This window comes from Tetrahymena thermophila, assembly GCF_000189635.1.
Source record: "Tetrahymena thermophila SB210 genomic scaffold scf_8254719, whole genome shotgun sequence".
Lineage (NCBI taxonomy): Eukaryota > Ciliophora > Oligohymenophorea > Hymenostomatida > Tetrahymenidae > Tetrahymena > Tetrahymena thermophila.
The window spans coordinates 223,892-243,201 of record NW_002476484.1 but is presented as its reverse complement, the minus strand read 5'-3'; the positions used below and the strand labels follow the sequence as shown (position 1 = coordinate 243,201).

The 19,310-nt window shown below is 23.1% G+C and overlaps 4 protein-coding genes across 4 annotated transcripts; 3 read left to right on the top strand and 1 right to left on the bottom strand. All coding sequences in view use genetic code 6, as the record gives it.

Annotated features, from left to right (window-relative positions):
* Positions 1-791: 791 nt before the first annotated feature.
* Positions 792-2,444, top strand: TTHERM_00393350 (protein kinase; the record flags this gene model as incomplete). The annotated part of the gene is made up of 1 exon (XM_001011906.3): positions 792-2,444. One exon carries the CDS (start codon positions 792-794, stop codon positions 2,442-2,444), a length of 1,653 nt encoding a protein of 550 aa, XP_001011906.3.
* Positions 2,445-5,437: 2,993 nt separating this feature from the next.
* On the top strand, positions 5,438-9,270 carry TTHERM_00393390 (hypothetical protein; the record flags this gene model as incomplete). Its single annotated transcript, XM_001011910.2, has 7 exons — positions 5,438-5,631; positions 5,839-5,936; positions 6,056-6,253; positions 7,061-7,338; positions 7,711-8,090; positions 8,557-8,725; positions 8,983-9,270. 7 exons carry the CDS (start codon positions 5,438-5,440, stop codon positions 9,268-9,270), a joined length of 1,605 nt encoding a protein of 534 aa, XP_001011910.2.
* A 3,182-nt stretch (positions 9,271-12,452) lies between these two features.
* Positions 12,453-15,612, top strand: TTHERM_000393389 (cyclic nucleotide-binding domain protein; the record flags this gene model as incomplete). Its single annotated transcript, XM_012796498.1, has 4 exons — positions 12,453-12,592; positions 12,850-13,280; positions 13,360-14,241; positions 14,432-15,612. 4 exons carry the CDS (start codon positions 12,453-12,455, stop codon positions 15,610-15,612), a joined length of 2,634 nt encoding a protein of 877 aa, XP_012651952.1.
* Positions 15,613-16,607: 995 nt separating this feature from the next.
* Positions 16,608-19,050, bottom strand: TTHERM_00394410 (Dpy-30 motif protein; the record flags this gene model as incomplete). The annotated part of the gene is made up of 4 exons (XM_001011913.3): positions 16,608-17,753; positions 17,820-18,028; positions 18,348-18,843; positions 19,015-19,050. 4 exons carry the CDS (start codon positions 19,048-19,050, stop codon positions 16,608-16,610), a joined length of 1,887 nt encoding a protein of 628 aa, XP_001011913.1.
* Between the last annotated feature and the right edge of the window lie 260 nt (positions 19,051-19,310).

Genomic DNA, 19,310 nt, shown 5'->3' with positions numbered 1-19,310 from the left:
CAAAAAAATTAATTCAAAATTTAATATCCATAAATAAATGAATGAATCATCCAAACATACAATAAGCGCTGTTGAAAGTTAGACAAATTAAAATGAAAATTTTTCTTTATAATTAAATAAAGCATTAAATGTATTATAAAATATTTCTTCTGGTTGTTAAGAAATTTAATTGTTAGAAAATAATATTTTATTAACTAAAAATCCTAAAAATATTAAACTTAAATAAAAAAAATTGAATTTATTTGAAATTAGCTAACTCAAATTTTAATTAAATATAAAAGAAACAAATTAAATAAATAAACAAACATGATTTAAATTAATATTGCAGATTATTTATTATTTTATTGACAATTTTTAAGTTGAATTTCACATGTAAAATTCTCTCTTTTTAAAATAAAAATAATAACATTTAAATTGCTATTTTAGCAAAGAAATTACTGAAATTTTTTAAAATAAAAATATTTTATTTGATTTGAATTTTTTTGTATTAAAAATTTTTAATTTAAAATCAGGGTTTTTATGAAATTTATTATTTTTAAAGTAGTTAATTTAAGTATGAACAAACATTTATAAGTTGATGAAATTTACTATTATTTTAAAATTTGTAGATAAAGAATCTTTATCAAAATAGATACGTAATTATTTATTTTTTTATTTCAATAATTTGGAAGAGATAAGACTTTTTTGATGTAAAGATAAAAAATACTAATAGAAACGACAACATTTTAAATATTATTTTGATGTAAATTTTTGTGATTATATTAATTATAATTTTAATTTATATAAAATTTATGAGTAGCGTTTTGAAATAAATTGCTTCTTTAAAAGGCATTCAATTTTAGTCTTATAAATAGAACAAAAAAGATCAAAGGGTCTTCTTTTTAAATAGTTAGAACGAGGGGCATGGCTACACGGTACTTGTTGAAGATTTGGGAGACATTGACGATAATGTTAATAATACTACCCTTAATTAATTAAAGTAGAAAATTACCTTTTTGAAAGATTGTGATCATCTTAATATATTAAAGCATAAAGAGGATTTCATAATTGATGATAAATTTATCATTTTAATGGAGAAATGTTAATATTCTCTTAAAACTCACATATAAAGGAAATATTTATATGTTTAGATTCATTTACAGGTTTTTATAGATTTCGCTCTTTAACTTTTAAATGCAGTAGAATACCTACATTCTAAAAATTTGTATCTCTCAAATTTCAGCAATGAAAATATCTTTTTAGATGAGAATTTCAATATCAAATTGCATGATTTTGGACTAAGAAAATCTATAAATACATTGCAAGCATATAAATTATTTTAGATTGGAGCCAATTAAAAAGGATTTCACTACTTTGCTCCGGAACAACTGAATAGCAGTTTAGAAACGTATGTTTTACAAACAGCTGAGGCTGATATATGGAGTGTAGGAATATCATTGTATCTATTAGCAGGATCTAATTTAGATCATATATACTTACTTACAAGAGGATTATAATAATATCAAAAGTAGATGTAAATAAATGAAGAAATGAATCTGCTTCTTTCATAGATGCTGAGCTAAGATCCTAACAAAAGACCTCAAATATCTCATATTAAATAACAATTTGAAATCATAAAAAAAAATGTAAACTTTAAATAAAATTTTTTGAACACAGGTTATAAATAGGAAGAAGTAGAGAAATTTATTAAAGCACAAGTTATGTACTAAAATGACTTAAATAAAGAATCACTTTAGTTATTGGAAGAATTGGTTGAAAATAATTAAAATAATGACATGTATCTTGCATGGAAAGCAAGAAATTTAGCTAGGTTTGATCGGTATTAAGAATCATAAGAGTTAGCAGATAAGGCAGTGTCAATAAACCCTAAAAATTATTTTGCATTCAATGTTAAAGGATACATTTATTCTATGACCAACGAATTGTAATTAGCTGAAGAATGTCTTAAAACCACTATTTCTTTGAATCCATAATTCATAACAGCTGTATAAAATATATGTAATAACTATGAAGAGAATGGTAAGATATCTGAATCATTAGAGATGTATGAATAATCCAATCTTCATAACCCAAATAATATGTAAATCCTTATTAATCTTAGTAGAATATATTTAAACAACTTAAAATATGAAAATTCAATGAAATATTTATAGTAAAACATAAAAATGTACCCATACAATTATTATTCATTGTACTACTTAGGTTTAATTTGCAAAGCAACCAAGTTTTACAATAAATCTCAATTATGTTATAAAAAAATCATATAAAATGACTTATTTACAGTAGAAGAGAGTTTAGTTTCAATTTTAAGCTAATTAGGAAGTATTTAATTTGATAAAAAATAATTTGAAAAATCTCTTAAGAGCTATAAAAAGTGTTAAAGACTAGAACCAGATGAAAACGCTTATGTATTTAATGTTAGTCTCATGAAAAAGTTAATTTGATAAATTGTTAAACAATCAATCATTATAAAAATTAATATAATAACTGAACCAAAAATATATTAATTAATTTTTAGATATTTCAAATAAATTTAATTTTAGCATTAATTAATTATATTTTCCTATTTATTTTACTTATTTAGTTTAAAAAAATAAAAAAATAATAATTAAATTAAATAATCAAAAGATAGAAAGTAATTAGTTATTTATTTAATAAGAATTAGATTAAATTGTACTATGATATATTTATTATATTTTTATATATTTAAAATTAGATTAAAAATTTAAAAATTACAATAGATTTTTTTTTTCCAATGTAGAAATAAAGAATTAAATGATATTTATTATGTCTAAAAATTATCTGATTTTAAATTATAATTTATGAAAAAAATAAATATATATTTATCAATTTAAAATTTATAAGGAAAATCTATTTTGATTAAAGTAAATTTATTAATTTCCTTTTTAATAATTTGAATAAATAGAACCATTTAAATAAATGAAGAAATATTAAATCTGATATCTGAGTGGCTTTATAGAATTTAATTTTAATCTTTTAAATAAATTCTATTTTTATACTTTTATTTAGAACTAATTTTATATGTAATAAATAACACTTGATTATTAACTGAATTGTATTGTGGTATAGTATAGTGTAGTGTAGAGTGGCATTATTTTCTTCAGTTTTTAAATCATTTTTTAGAGCAGTAAAATAATGAATAATTTAAATGATTCTTAAAATGTAAGTAAATAAAAAAAAGATTCCATATATAAATTTCTTAATTTTTTAGTTTGAGATGATCAGAAATCTGATTGTTAAAATTAAAATAAAACTTTTTATATGTTGAGAACTGAATTAAATTTATTTTATGATCTTAGAATCATAAATCAAAGTTTAAACTAAACAATATGTTTGAGGATTACTAAATATTTATTACATGGTAATTTTAGTAAAAATAATTAAATTTTAAGCAGAAACACCATAAAATTAATTATTTTGTTTTTGTTTTAATGGTAAAGTACAAATTTTAAAAATAATAACTTGGGAACGTTTATACGCAGATATTCAAATTTAAGAGTTGCTTATTATGAATGTGAGGGAAGGATTGAAATTATTTATGGAAGTGCTTTTTCAAGTAAAAGAAAAGTAAATAAATAATTAGCTAATTTTACAAATATTTTTAGAAAAAATTCAAGTATTTAAAAAGATCAAATTTTAAGTAATTATTAAAAAAAATTAATTTTATGGATAGATCATATTTAATTCTATCCAAATAGTTAAGTTAGTTATTTAGTTAGAATTAATGCAAAAATATCAGGAGATAAAAATTAATATCCACTTAATTGAGAGTAAGATATGTTTAAATGTGAGATAAATTATTTGTATGATAGCTTTTTGGTATTGAAAGTAGATAAAAATAATGAGCAAATAGTTGTTGATATGAAATGTGATATTTTAATTGACAAATTGCCTTACCTAAATAAGAGCTTTTAGAGTGAATCGATTATTGAAATTAACTAAATAAATAAGGCTTTTCATAAGATATTATTAAGAGAATAACTTAGTTTTAAACAGAAAAGGTTTACGTGAAAATGAATTAAACTAATGAATTTGGATAAAATGAATAAGCTCTTGTGCATTAGTCTATGTGGGAAATATAACAAAAAAGGGGATATAGTAATAAATATCTCTATTAAGAAATTTAGATAGCATACAATTAATTAAAAAATTGTAAATGAAAAAGTTAAAGAAAAATTGGATAATTTAATTATCTGAGCGATTTACACCACAAGCACAGTGCTAAATATAAATAAAAAATCTTCAGCAAAGATTAAAAAAAGAAATTATTAAATTAATTCAATTAAAATACATTTTTCGTAGTATAGAATATAAGTAAATTTTAGTATATTTCATTGCTTGTTTCTTTGCATTAAAAAATATTTTGTTATAAATAACAAATAATTATTTATTTTTAAACAGCTTTTATGTCGTTTTGTTCAAATTTAAATAAGCCCTTATAAGGAGATAAGTATTATTTTGCTAATTCTTTTGTATTTTATTTTTTTAGTTTGCGCTTCTTGTGCTTACTTATTTGTTTGCTTGCTTGCTTGCTCGAATACCTGATAGCTTGTTTTAAGCAAACTGAGAAAAGGATATACATATATATGGTTTTTAGTAAGGCTAAATTTTAATAAAGAAGCACAATAGAGAGAAATGTATCTATTAATGAAGGAAAGAGAAGTATATGAAGAAGAAGAATATTATAATAACAAACAATTTTTCCCTAAGATGAATAAAGGGAGTCAGAATTAAATAATACAATAAAGATAAATTACTAATTTTAAGCTAAGTGTAAATCTATTTAATGACAGAGCAAAAAGTAAATAATATTCAATCATTCAGATAAGATTTTCTTTTCTATCTCATTCTTGCTTTCATTTTTTCTTGGTTTTAAGTGATAGATTATGAATCTAAAATCACTGGTTTATAGTGACAGCAAGATAAAAATAATGAAAAAATTAACTAAAAAATGAGAGAGTTTACTAGCAAAAATGAATAAGCAATTAATTGAGATAGAAAGGGATCCAGTTTACTTTGAATGAATGAACGAACGAACGAATGAGAAAACAAAAAAACTGTGATGAAAAAAAAAAAAATTAATAAGAATACATGCAAATGAGTTAGAAATAATTAAAGTCGGGGAGAAATTTGATTGTCTCAGAAATATATAAGAATATTATTTAGAAATTTTGATGACGCTAATAATAATATTATTATTAATGAAGTAAATTTTCAAAAAAAAGAAGATAATTTATTAAATTTGCTTCAGAGAAATCTAATATTACATTCAAAAAAGCACTGTCTACGTAAATATACATAGAAATACATACATAAATTAATTTATTATTATATCAATCATATCATATGATTAGAGTGTGATTTATGTATTTATTTATTTATTTTTTTGTTTGTTTATTTATTTATCTATCTGCAAATGAATAGTTTTACAACAAACAAACAAAATAGTAATAATATTAATAACAAAAACAAATCAAAGAAAAACAAACAATTAGTAAATCAAAGTAAATCAAATAATTAATTATTAAAGAATAATAATACTATAAGGAATACATTCGTAGGATTACCAAATATTCTTAAATTTAACCAGGTTATACACTGCTTTTCAAAGTAAAAATCTCCCTTTTTTAAATCCTTATCTTTTATCTGCATTCTTCTCGGTTCTCGGAGTTCTGTTTAAATTAACAAGAACTGACATTATTCGGAAAAACTAAAAGAACTGCAGTCTTAGCTGATATTTGAAGAGAAAAAGACATATTAATTTATTAATATAAAAGTCTTTTTAAATTGTTAAAATTTACTTTTTAAAAAAATAAGACAGAGAAATACTTAAGTTAGACAATCAGCATAAAAACTTCTTATTAACATAAAAATGTCAATGAACTTCATTAATTAAATTCTCTCCAGTGCATAGAGTAAATATTTATTTATTACGCCTTGATTTAAATGCTGGCTTTTCAATTTTTTGCTAGCAAACTTCGCTTAGTTTTCTTTGTAAGTCAAATTTAAAAATTGATCAATATTTAAAAACTAGACATCATGTTCAATTTGCAATAGAGACCCAACAATGTGAGCTCACTCTTCTAGCCAGGGAACAATCCCTCCCTTTAGTCATCTGCTTAAAGTTTCATTTAAAAGCAAGAACATAATTCAGACAGCTCTTCCAAAAACTCAGAGAAGGAAGACTCTCCTTCTAAGAATAAACTTTTCAATAATATTCCAAAAAGTGAAGGTAAGAAGCAAGCTTATATATAAATAATATTATAAAAATAAAATTTGAGGAGTCAGTTGATAATTAATAATTTTGTTTTATTATTTCTTTGGTATGGGAAAACAAACAACAAATCAATGATAACAAATAAATAGTCTGTCGGGTAATCAATCAATCAATCGATCAATCAATCAATGAATAATATATATGATCTTCATGAAAGATCCCTAACTAAAATGAATAGAAGCTATTAGAAAATTGATATATCAATTAAAATAAAATAAAGTGCGCCTATTTGCTTGTAAGCGATAATGATAGAAATTAGATTAATAATTGATCTTGAAATTATATAAAAATAGATTTTGAAGAAAAATAAATGCAGATTCATTTAAAAAAAACAAAATTAGGGGAAAAACAAATAAAAACGATTAATCAATCAACAAGCACTGCATATCTTATTTAAGCTAAGCTATTTATTAAAAATTAAGATTTAACTTTCCGATAACTAAAAAATATCAATATTTAGATCTACTTGCTATAAATGTCTCAAATTACCTAAAAAACACCCATATTCCCTACTTATCTAGTTTATCTTCCGTTTTGGAAACGATTTGTTTAATAAATTTTCATATAAAACGCTTTAATAAGGTGATTTGACTAAATGCTTATAAAGGGTTTAATTTTATTTAGTATTTTCTTACTTTTTTATTCTGCTGGGTTTTAAAATAAATGTTGAGAAATTTTTGTTTTTTAAGAATATTATTAAATGACTCACAAGTATTAATTTGAAGGGAATTTTTTACAAAAATGATGTTTTATAATAAATAGGAAAGTTAAAGAAGAAAGAAAGCAATATTAATGTGAATGCATAAATGTTAAATGGGAACAATAGCAATGGATTAACAAGCCAGCAATTAAACATGCTTTAATAATTAAATTGCAATCTCCCCAGCAATAACAATGGCTTAAATCAGCTTAACAATATGAATTTATCTGCTCTTTAATAGCAATCTTAACAAAATTCTGTAAATTAAAACTTCCCCTCTTTTGATATCTAGTCTCTTCAAACAGAAGAATAGACAAAATAGCTTCTTCTCACTAAGATGGTAATAATATTATAAAATTTTTGATTTCCTTTTTTCAGCCAAAAGTCATGATAAAAGTTGATTGATCGATTTATTATAATAATATTAAGACTGTTTTCAAGTCATAAATTCCCATCTAATTACTCATGAATGAGTGGTATTATATGTATATACCAAACATTTAATATCAAGCATTTACACTTTACTAAATTAAATAAAGCATCAGTCAATTTATCTATTTATTTTTATTATTAATTAACATTTCTTTCTTTCTTTCTTTATTTTTTTTCACATTTTCTATTCATTCTTTCAACTCAATTTATTTGCTAACATGCTTGACATGCTTAATATGCTTCGCATATACTAAAGGAAATCTCTCATTTTTTTTTAAAGATAATTTAACAATAATAGATGATCAACCAATTGCTTTTGAGCAACAATACCTTGCCTTAACAGAACATGTAGCTATAAAATCAGCAATAGTAATAGTATCAGACATTGTTACAATAATAGCAATTAATATAATCCCTCTAGCAAGCTCAGACATCTAATTTGTTGAACTAAAATAACTACATCCCTACTCCTCAACCTGTTGCTGCTCCCCAGCTCATTTAGTAAACCCCCGTTTCTGCTAGTGTTGTTACTCCTCAATTATCAAACAGATACTCCTCTATGAATGCAAATGACAAAGTACTCACTACAGAAAATGACGACTCTGATGACGAAAACGATAAATTCAAAAGCCAACTGAAAAAGAGTATCCGCAAAAGACAGTAAAAATAAATTTTAATTTAATTCGCAGATCGAATTTAAATTACAGAAAATAAATAAATAATTAATTTATAGATTTATTCTTTTACAAAATATTTTTAATTTACCACATGACTCAAACCAATATTTTTCCTTGCTTACTTTTTTTTCTTTATTTATTTCGCAGCTTTTAAATTTAGTTTAAATTGAGTAAATAATGTATTAACGTTTGAATCTTATACTTGCAGCTATATGTTTAAAGTTGTAAATTAAAATTTTAGTGGTAATTTTAAGGGTATTATTCAAGTAAATAGATAGAACAAATAAACAAACAAATAAATCAATCAATTTATCAATCATTTAATAATATGCTAATATTATATCTATCGACCCAACAAATTTTAACAGAATTTAATTTGTGGATAAAAATTTAATTTAATTTTTACCTAAAAATAATTCTCATTTTATATATTTAACTCTATAATAAAGGAAAAAATTGAACAACTGTGGACACCCAGATCGTGAACATTACGCTAAAGGCATGTGCTCAAACTGCTACCACAAATACGGAAGAACTAAAAAACCTTGGTTATGTCCTCATGAAAAACTTTATGCATGTGGTTTGTGTCAAAACTGCTACATTAACAAATACAATCAAGTAAATATTTATTTTCTTACAAGCTTAATTCATAGAATAAAAAAAACATTCTGAATTCTAAAATAAATATTATTAATTTATTAAATTTGAATGAATAAATCATTTATTTGCTTATTTATTTAGTGTTTGATTGATGTTTTTGTTCTTTCAAAAATATCTTTCTTCCACAGTCTAAAAAAAGAAACAAACAAACAAACAAATATTAATTTATCTTTTTAATATGACATGTAACCTAAAAATTTAATTTTTTAATTAAGAGAAAGAGAACTGAAAATGACGGTCCTATGGATGGAAGCGAAAAAATTGAAAGTGATGACTAAAATATCAATTTCTCTGAAATCGATTAACCTGAATAAAATAATTAATTGACTGATACAGAAAGACCTTAAAAAACATCAAAGAAACAACTTGAAGCTTAACTTTAAATTTAAAATCAATAATAGGAAAGCCAAATTTAACATAGACAAGCTTAATAAGATTAAGCTGCTTATGGAGATGATGAAGATCAAGGTGAGGATGAAGACGAAGAAGATGATGGATAATGAGTAAAATGATTTTATCTCACTTACTGTCCTAGTTAGTTTTAACAACGTGTAGCTAAATTGTGTAATAAAAATTTTCCTCTAAATAGGCAACACACATTATTTAAATATCTATCTATCTATTTATCTATCTATCTAATATCTCTTCTCATCTCTGATCTTTCTTCTTTGCAATTATAATTAAAAATTTCTTTAAACACCTATGTATGCTAAAGCATATTCGACTCTATATTAATAAAATTTATTCAAAATAATAATTATCAACTAACTATACATTCTTTATGGTGTTGTATAAAATACACAAACAGCACTTAAAAGTAATATATAATAAGCAAGCAAATAAATACAAATAGAACGAATCATTGAAGCGGCCATTAATTAATTGATTAATTATGAATTATGAATGGCATGGCATGAGTTTGAATAATCAAAAATGAGTGTTTAAAAATAAAACTAAATTAAATAAATAATTAATAAATAAATAAATTGATCAATAAATAAAATTATGTTATATAAAATTTATAAATAAATATATAATAAGTATTAAATTTAATTATCAACTTATAATGTTAATTTAAATTTATTTGTTTATCCTTGAAATTAATTTTCTTTTTAGTTCTTTAATTTATTAGTTAGAAGATTAATTCATCTAAATAATAATATTGAACTTACTTAGTTTTTAATTTGTTTGTGTACTCTATCTAGCATTAAAATTTTTTTATTTATTTTGCAGATTGTGTAAATTTAGCTTTTCTCCTTTAACTTAAATTTATAATTATATCTCATTAATTTATTTGTTGCTTATTATTTTGAATAATTAGAAGTATATTAAAGAATATAATATTTTTATTTAAATTAATCTAATTACTTGATAATGTTGCTTGCTTGCTTTCTACCTATTAGAAAAATTTTATTAAATTAGTTTTATTCCTTCAATTCATATTTATAATATTACCTAATATTTTTATTAATTGCTTGAATGTTTTTAAATAGGTATTTATAAAAGCAAAAAAATGTAAGTATAATTGTTTAGATAATATTTGTATTATTAAAGGTTATATAATTTTATAAACTTTTTTTCATTAATCTAATTCACTAAAAATATTTTTTATTGCATTTAATTAAAAGTTAATTTTTTATTCTTTAAATTTAAAATTTTGCAAAAAAATATTTTTAGGTTTTTCAAAGTTTCTGTTTTTTTCATTCTTATTTTAAAGAATATATGATAATTTATACGTAGCCATTAATTCAGCAAAGTATTTGATAAAAAATTAATATTTAATTGTTGAGGAACTATCAATGCCCACAAATCAGTTTTATTTTTGCATAGAATTTGGCTTCATTTTATACAATTAACTCAAAAAATCAAATTTTTTTTTAGAAATAATCAACTTTGATTTATAATAAAGTTATAAATAAGTAAAAATTACAAATAAAAAGTTAATGAAGTACGTTTAAATTTTATTTAAAACTAAAAAAAAGTATTAAATAAACAAATAAACTGGAAATACTTAAGTTAAAATATGTGGGAATGATTATCTTTAAAAAATTAAATGTGCCAAAAAGACAGAAAGAAAGGATGTATTTTAATTTATTGGAAACTATTAATTCAGTTAGGTATTTGATAAAAAATTAATATAATATTTACTGGCTGAGGAACTAACTATAAATTCCTTTCAAATCAGTTTTACTTATTTTTGCAAAAATTTGTTTTCATTAGGCAGTTTACTCAAATTGTCAAATTTATTTTCGAGAAATAATTACTTTTGATTTAGAATAAATTTTTAAATAAATAAATAAGTAAAAATTACGAATAAAAACTTCTAAAGAATGTTTAAATTTTTTTTAAAACTCAAAAAAGAATATTATAAACAAATAAACGGGAAATACTTTAGTTAAAATATGTGGGAATGCTATCTTAAAAAAATAAAAATAAGTTATTTAACTAATTTTTATTTTTATAATTAAATGTTTGTTTCAAGAAATTAACAAATAAATAGCTATTTACATAAATGTGCTTGTATTTATTAGAATTTGTATATGGCAATTAGTCCAATTCTATTTGAATTACTGGTATAATTTTTGATAATAATTACAATTAAGATTAATTAATTAATTTAATTAATAATTTAAGATAAGTAGAATAATTGATAGGATTAGACCAGACTAATTAGCAATAACATAACATAGATAATTTATTTATTCATACTTAAAGTGACTAATTTATTACTGCTTAAGTAGAGATTTATTTTAAAATATTTTAACCTATTAGCTCTTATTGAATTGAAAAACATCGAGTCCTTCCTTTAGATATTATTATGAACAGCTTTTTAGCTAGCAAGTTTAAGTAGAACAATTTGTCTCCATTAGGTAGTAAAAGCAACAATAATAGTACATTTGTATAAAGAAGAAAAAGTAATTTCATAGATGCTAATAGCATTAAAAAGTTTTAAGATAAACAAATAAACTTTTCTTAGTTCAATAAAATAGGGAATTCATTCAATTCTCTCTTAGAATCAACATCTAAAACAAGCAAGTCTCACCATATTCGTAGTGGCTAACTAAATAATGATTTAAAAAAAAGTATAAGACTCACAAACAGGGTATTGAATTTTAGAGATATTTTAAGATGCACAGCTCTAGTTTTAATTTTGTTTATGTCTTCGCTCACAATAATATTTGATAACGCAGAATGGACTTAAATGTGGTACACCAGCTATACAGTCATTTTGTTTTGTAGTTTGTATGGTGACTTATTTTTAATTTACTTCTATGGAGTACAATATTAAGGGTAATATGTAAGCTCTATAAAAAGTGTCTCCTTGTATTTAGTTAAAGAAAAGTGGTTCACACTTCTAACTCCATTACTCTCTTTTACTCTTTTCTGTTTTACAGGCATGAAATATAAATTTTTCCTTACTTGCATATTTCCTGGTATCAAAGAAATATAGTATATCATCAAATCAATAGGAGAAAGAATTTTTAAATCAATAAGATTGCTCTACATACTTAAACTATTGAATCTCTTTCTTTTGATTTTGTTTTTTGCTCACTCATTTGCATGTTTCTGGATCTATGTTCCAAGCAAAATTAATAGCAATTATAATTGGTTATCTAAATATTAATTGTCTGACCAAAAATGGAGCGTTTAATATGTAAATGCTCTTTACTATATTACAATTTCTATGGTTACAGTTGGGTATGGAGACATTGCACCTACTAACACAGAAGAAAAAATAATGTGTTCTATCTTAATAGTGCTCCTTTGTGGTATTTATGGTTACTCTCTCAATCAAATTGGTGTCATTTTCAATGAACTCAATAAGTAATTTTAAATAATTCGTTGTCTAAATTTCAATAATTTAAAAATTTTAATCCACCATTAAAAATGTCCATCAATAAACAATAGAAGAAAAAAAATATTTATTTCTTTGAATTCCGTTGCTTTTTTTTTTGAAATATTTTTAATCTGTTTACTTAATTTTAAACTTTTAACTTTTACTAGTAGATTTTTATTATTTTAAGATTGAGTTTTTTACATTTTGAAGAATAAAAAAATTAATTTTATTCCATCTTTAAAAGAAATAGCATATCGATTTAACAAAAAAAAATATATATAAACAAATTTATGCTAAGGAAGAATGTGAGTGAAAATTTGTAAAACAGAATTAGAGAGTATTTAGATTACTATTGGGAGAAGAAATTTGATGACGATACACAGGAAGAGGGATTGAAAATTATTTAATCATTAAATTCTAACTTGAAAAAATAGTTAATTTATGAAAGTAATAACTTAGTGATTCGAGATTCTCCAATATTCGCTTAAAATTTTAGTCCTTAATTACTCAGTAAATTAACATAAATTATAACTGAGTAGAAGTATATGCCAGAGGAGATTATTTACGAAAAAGATAGCTCAGATCTAAATTCGATATTTTTTATAGAGCAAGGCGAAGTTTAAATAATTAACAATGGCAAGAATAAAGTGAATGTGATTAATGAGTTGACAAAAGGTGAATAGTTCATTCTTTTATTTTTATATAATGTTAAAAAAAAGAATGATTTTAATTATTTATTTATTTCTTTAATTAGGATAAAATTTTGGTTACTACTCGTTCTTTACTGGCTAGCCAAGAGAATTTACGACAAGAAGCAAAAGTTTTTCTGCTGTGCTAAAAATTGACTTAAAACCTTTTTTAGAGTTACTAAAAGAATTCGAAGATGACTTAGAAAAATATTATTATATTAGAGATCTCATTAACTATAACAGTCAATATGATTTAATTAATTAGTATTGCTCGGAGTGCCACTAGAGCAGTCATTAAATTAATAATTGCCCAAAAATACATTATTGTTGTGATAGAATACAACTTGTAAAAAATGAGTATTCTCTAAGTAGCTTGCAAATAGATAGAGACCCAACCTTCAAAAGATAATCTCAAAAAAAAACAGGATATAAATAATAAATTATAAGGCTATTGGACAAATACATAGATTTTGCTGTTACTTTTGATGTAACTCTTAACGAATATGAAGATAAATTCTTGTAGTCATACTATGACAAAATGGAAATGTAGACTCCAGTGAATGCTGAAGCGGAATAAAATTAAAAGAAAGATTTTATACAATTCATATCTTAAATAGCTGAAGATCAACCTACAGAAGTCTTTTCAATTAACTTCGATAATAACGAAAAGAAAAAACAGTACTTGAGTTAGCATACATTAACATAAATCTAATAAGATGAACATTCTAAAAAATAATAGTAAACACTTCTTGAAAAATCAGTTAACTTTGATGAAACATCAATAGGCGATAATTTAAGAGCTAGAGTGAATTCAGGGAATGTTTCTCAAAGCAGCTATAACAACTTATAATCAAATAAAGATCCAAACTCAAATATTAATTTAGCATTGAAACTAAATTAGTATTTTTTCTAAAATACAGACGAATCTCCATCAGAAAATAATTAATGTATTTATTTATTTTATTAAATATTATTATTTAAATTATAAACAAAACTAAATACCTGAATGAAGTCCATCCATGCTTATTAACAAATAATTCCCAAACTTAAGAATAATATTTGGTGATAATTAATAAATTTTAATACCATGAACATTGTTTGTTTTTTTTTCAAGTAGAACATTTTTTTTTTAATTAGTATTGAGATTGTAAAGCCTAGTTAGAAATTTTGAAGATTTACAGATACCTTTACTAGAAACTCCAGTTTCAAGATTTAGTAAACTAAATATTAAGAGAGAGAAATCTTTAAAGTCATTTTAAAGGATGATAAGTGAGAGTTTAAGTATAAAAAGTAAGTTAAAAAATGATGAGAAAATAGAGAGTGAAAAATAAAAAAATTTAGAAAAATCAATTTAAAATGATTATTCAAATATAGATACTGAAATCATCAACCCATTGGATGAAAGTGTAAATTATAGCTAAGTTAGTCGAAGAAAGCTACTTAAGTTAGAATATGATACAATGAAGATTATGAAGGTTTATTTTATTAGAGATAACTATCCTAGCATTATATAAAAGTTCAACCTCACAAATCGGTATTACAGTTATTAAATAAAAAATAAATCTCAAATCAAAATGTCATCAAACGAGTAAAATTCTAAATTTGATAATTTAATTGATTAAGGCGAAAGATAATTCTAAGAAAACACATTTATTTCTTCCTAAAAAGAAAATTAAAATGAATTTGCTGAACCAAATAGTGGTATGAAGATTCTTTCAGGATCTCGATTATTCAGATAATCTACAATCAATATAATCTAATAAACCAATAATAATAAAAGCAAAGCAAGAAGCATATTCAGAAAATTTATTTATGAAAACAGACGAAGTTAAAGCAATAACACATCTTTTCATTCAAGTTAGAATGAAAGCGAAAACAATAAAGGTGAAGATTAAGACAGTGTTTTTAAAAGAAAATCAATCTTTAAATACCCAAATTAAAATAAAATTTAAAGTATTTTAATCACTTAAAACTCTAACCAAATATAAGATATCGATAATATAAGCGTAAATGATAACAATGAACAAAAATCTATATTCTATTAATAAGGCAAAGATTAAGATTAATAAAGCGAAATATAAGATGAGTCCAAAATCAACTTTTTCCCCAATTAATAAATTTAAAATAAAATGATTTTAGACTCTTCGTCTATTTTCTCAGCAAGAACAATTTAAAACGAAGCTCAACAATCTTAAAGAACAGAGATAAATAGGCAAAGTGATGATACTTCTAAGTAAGAATCTGATATTAAGATTTTGAAAGACGATAAGACTTCTTAGAGAATATTATGCAAATTCGACTCTTTTTCTGATTTATGAAAATTTTCAAAAATCTCATAATTATTTTTATCAAACAAAATCTTTTAGCTAAAACTAAAAACTAACTCAATCAGCCTTTTATATTTTTAATAATTAGCAATTTAATATTTATGTTTATAATCAATAATTTACTTGAATTTTTTATTTATTTATTTGTAAGTTAGTTAGTTAGTTATTTAATTAGTTATTCTAAGAAAATTACATAGCAAAATTTCATAGTTAATCTATAAATACAGAAAAATGTTAGTTTTTAACCAGATAATAATATGAGTCCTTCTATTTTTAAATAGATTTTTTAAAAAAAGTATTAATTTAAAATCTTGATAGTGTTGGTTCCTTGAAATTGGATTAAAAATTTTTGTGAATGGTTGTCAATTTAGACAGTTTTTATTGAATCTAATTCATGATACAATTATGAAATTATTTATTTCTAAAAAATACTTTTACTATTGAAAAAAATTAAATAAATAAATTGATTAATCAAGAAAATTTAATAAAAATAATTTTTTATTATTTAGTTAACATTAATTATTTTTTAATTAAAAAGTTTGATTAATTGTTTCAATAAAAAGATTTACAAAATTTAATTAAAAAAAAATTAAAGCGAATTTAAAATAATTTGTATAAAAATTAAAAATATTTTTTATAAATTGATAAGTTTATTTATAGTTTTAAAACATAAAAACATATTTTGGACTATTTTTATTTTAGATTTTCCAAGTAAATTAGAGAAAATAAATAAGGAAGATATTGCATCTAAGAAATAATTTATTTAAGATTAAATCAAACTTATTAAGATAATACGAAAATAAATTTATTATTGGTGAAATATTTTAATAAAAAAATGAGGGCAGGCAACAAAAATAATAATTTTAATTATAAAATCAACAAACAAACTTTATTCATATTTTATCAAATTTTTTAATTTTATCTTTGAAAACAGTTTTGCTTTTTCTCTAAAGGCTTTCAAATAAATAAATTCAAAGTTATCATTTTCATTCAAAGAAACAATCTTCATCAACATCAGCTTCAACAGCTTCAGGTACTATTGGTCTGGGATTTTCTTCTTCGTATGTCTTTTCCCATTCTTCATCGTTGAAGCTTTCAGGATCTTCAGCAGTTTCTTTGGCTTCAGCAAGCTTGTTAGCTTTATCAGTTTCCCAAGCTTCTAATTCGGCCTCTTTCTTTTTAATTTCTTCGACACGATCTTCGTAGTGTTGACGACGAATTTCAATGTCAGTCTTACGAAGACGGCAAGTATCTTGCAACCATTTAAAGAGACGAGCATATCCAATATTATATTCTTCAACCTAAGTCTTGTCATACTTTTCTAATTTAGCTGTTATTCTGTTAACTAAGGCATAAGGTTTAACCTTATTAGGCTTAGGACCTTAATGGTTATACTCAATCACCTTATTGATAAAGCTTTCGTTAAGAATCTTCTTAACTTCCTTCCAGTTTAGAACGTGAGTTCCAGGAATATTTATTTCTTCCATTGAATAACCCAATAAATAAAGAATATTTTACAAAATTCCTGGGAACTTTAAAATACGGAAATGAGCTAGCTCGTAGATATACTTTTGAATATCTTCTTCACGAAGAAGTTCCTTTTAACGTTCAAGACGAACACATTCTAAGCGATATTAATATTCCTTTTCGTTATTTGCTTCTTTTAAGTGGTCGTAGTCAGGCTTCTTTTCATCTTCAGCCTTTTCTTCTTCGTCATTGAGTTAATCAAGACGCTCTTTGGGAACTTCTTTTAAGTAAGCAATTTAACGATCAATATCATCACTAAGTAGCTTGTATTCCATATTTTCCCAGCTTTAGGCAAAAAGCTTAACATAGTTTTCTAAATAGGTAATATCTTCAGTACTAATACCACGATCTTATCCCATAGTATCAGCACAAACAACATATTCCTTTAATTCGTACATAAATTCTTATTCTTTAGGTTCTTCTGGATATTCTGCAAGCATTTATTCAAGTTCAGCATTTTTGGCAGCAATAGCTTCTTCGTCTCCCTCAAGAGCTTCAATTTCTTTCTTGAATTCATCTTCCTTTTCTTTCTTCTCGGTCTCCCACTTATCGTGCTCAGCTTAAAATTCTTATCTCTTGGTAAGAGCATCATTAAAGAACTCTTCCTATTAATCAAAATTAAAAAAAATTAAAATAAATAAATAAATAAATATTTTTGCTTTTATTTTTACTTTTAAATAAGACTTGTATTTCAAAGGGAAAGCGATATAAGCACCTAATTTAGGAATATTGAAATAATTCATTCTGGGTTCTTTAACCAAATCTGGAACGTAAACATAAGTTGGTGGGATAGGTGATTCATCATCTTCGTTTCTTGGTTCAGGCTCCTTAAATACAGCTGCAGTAATGCTCTCCTCTTCTTTAGCAGAGAGAGTTTTGCCTATTTTACGTAAAAAAAAATTGACCTATTGAGTTTGATTTTTTAATTTAATTTAAATAGAAAAATATTAAATTGATGTTTTTTTGATTGTTTGTTTGTTTGTTTGAAAGATATTTATTTAACATCTAGTTATACTTTTTGAATAAAATCAAAATCTATCATCAATTTAATATCTATCTATTAATATTGTTATTTATTTATTGATTTATTTAATTTATTTATTTTGTTTAAACACAATAATTTAATAAGTAGGTAAATGAGTTAGTAAGTTTGTTAATATTGTAGTTAATTGATTGATTAAATTAATTAGGTTAATTACCTGTCATAATTTCTTATTGGCTTGTTGAGTAGCCAATATAATTAATGACTTTATCCTTATCTTAATCGAGATGGGCCTTTTCATCTTCATCTTCTTCATTAATCTTTTTGACTTAGAAATCCTTAATACCAATATAAACACCTGTTAATCCTTTTCTTTCTTCAAGGAAGTTAGGGAATTCATGGCTTAAAAGAACATCATGATATTCTTCGTTAATTATTTTTTATTAGAAATTCTTGTCAATTTATTCGTCATGAAGCTTAGTTTCTTCGTTAATTTAATTTTCTTTTTGAATTCTATCTAATTCATCTTTGTATTCCTTCTTTAAGTTTTCTTTTTCTTTGAGGGTATCATCTAACCTATTTTCATTGTTAACTGAAACTGAATAATTCAAAAGCCATTTTGCTAAGTAATCAACAGGGAACTTAGGTTTTTCCTAATATAAAACAGCTAAGCCCTTAGCCAAAACTTTACCAATATTGTCTTGCTTGAGATACTAATTAAAATTAATTCAAAATTATGAAATGAATATTACAAATAAATGAAAAATTCTTATTTCCCAAATAAACTAAAATGAATTCTAAAACTTTTTCGCATTTAAATAAGGCTTTGGAGAGCGTTTAAAGCTTTTAATGAATTAATTGAAAAAGTAAATAGATGAGTTTACCTAAATATCTACTTTATCAGTTGCAAAAGTGCTCATTTATTAAAATTCTATCTCTATAAAAATAATAACTTTTCTTTATTTTTAATAATTATTATTATCAAATATTAGTGAAATTAGTTTTATATTTTTGCATGGAATCAGTCTTTGCTTCTATGTTGTTAATATATTAAATAATATTCAAAACCAAATGAATTCCTATCTTTTGCAGTCACAAAAAACTTTGCAAATATATAACTAACATTCATTCATTCATTTATTTATTACTAAATTATTTATTTTATTTAATTTTTGAAAGA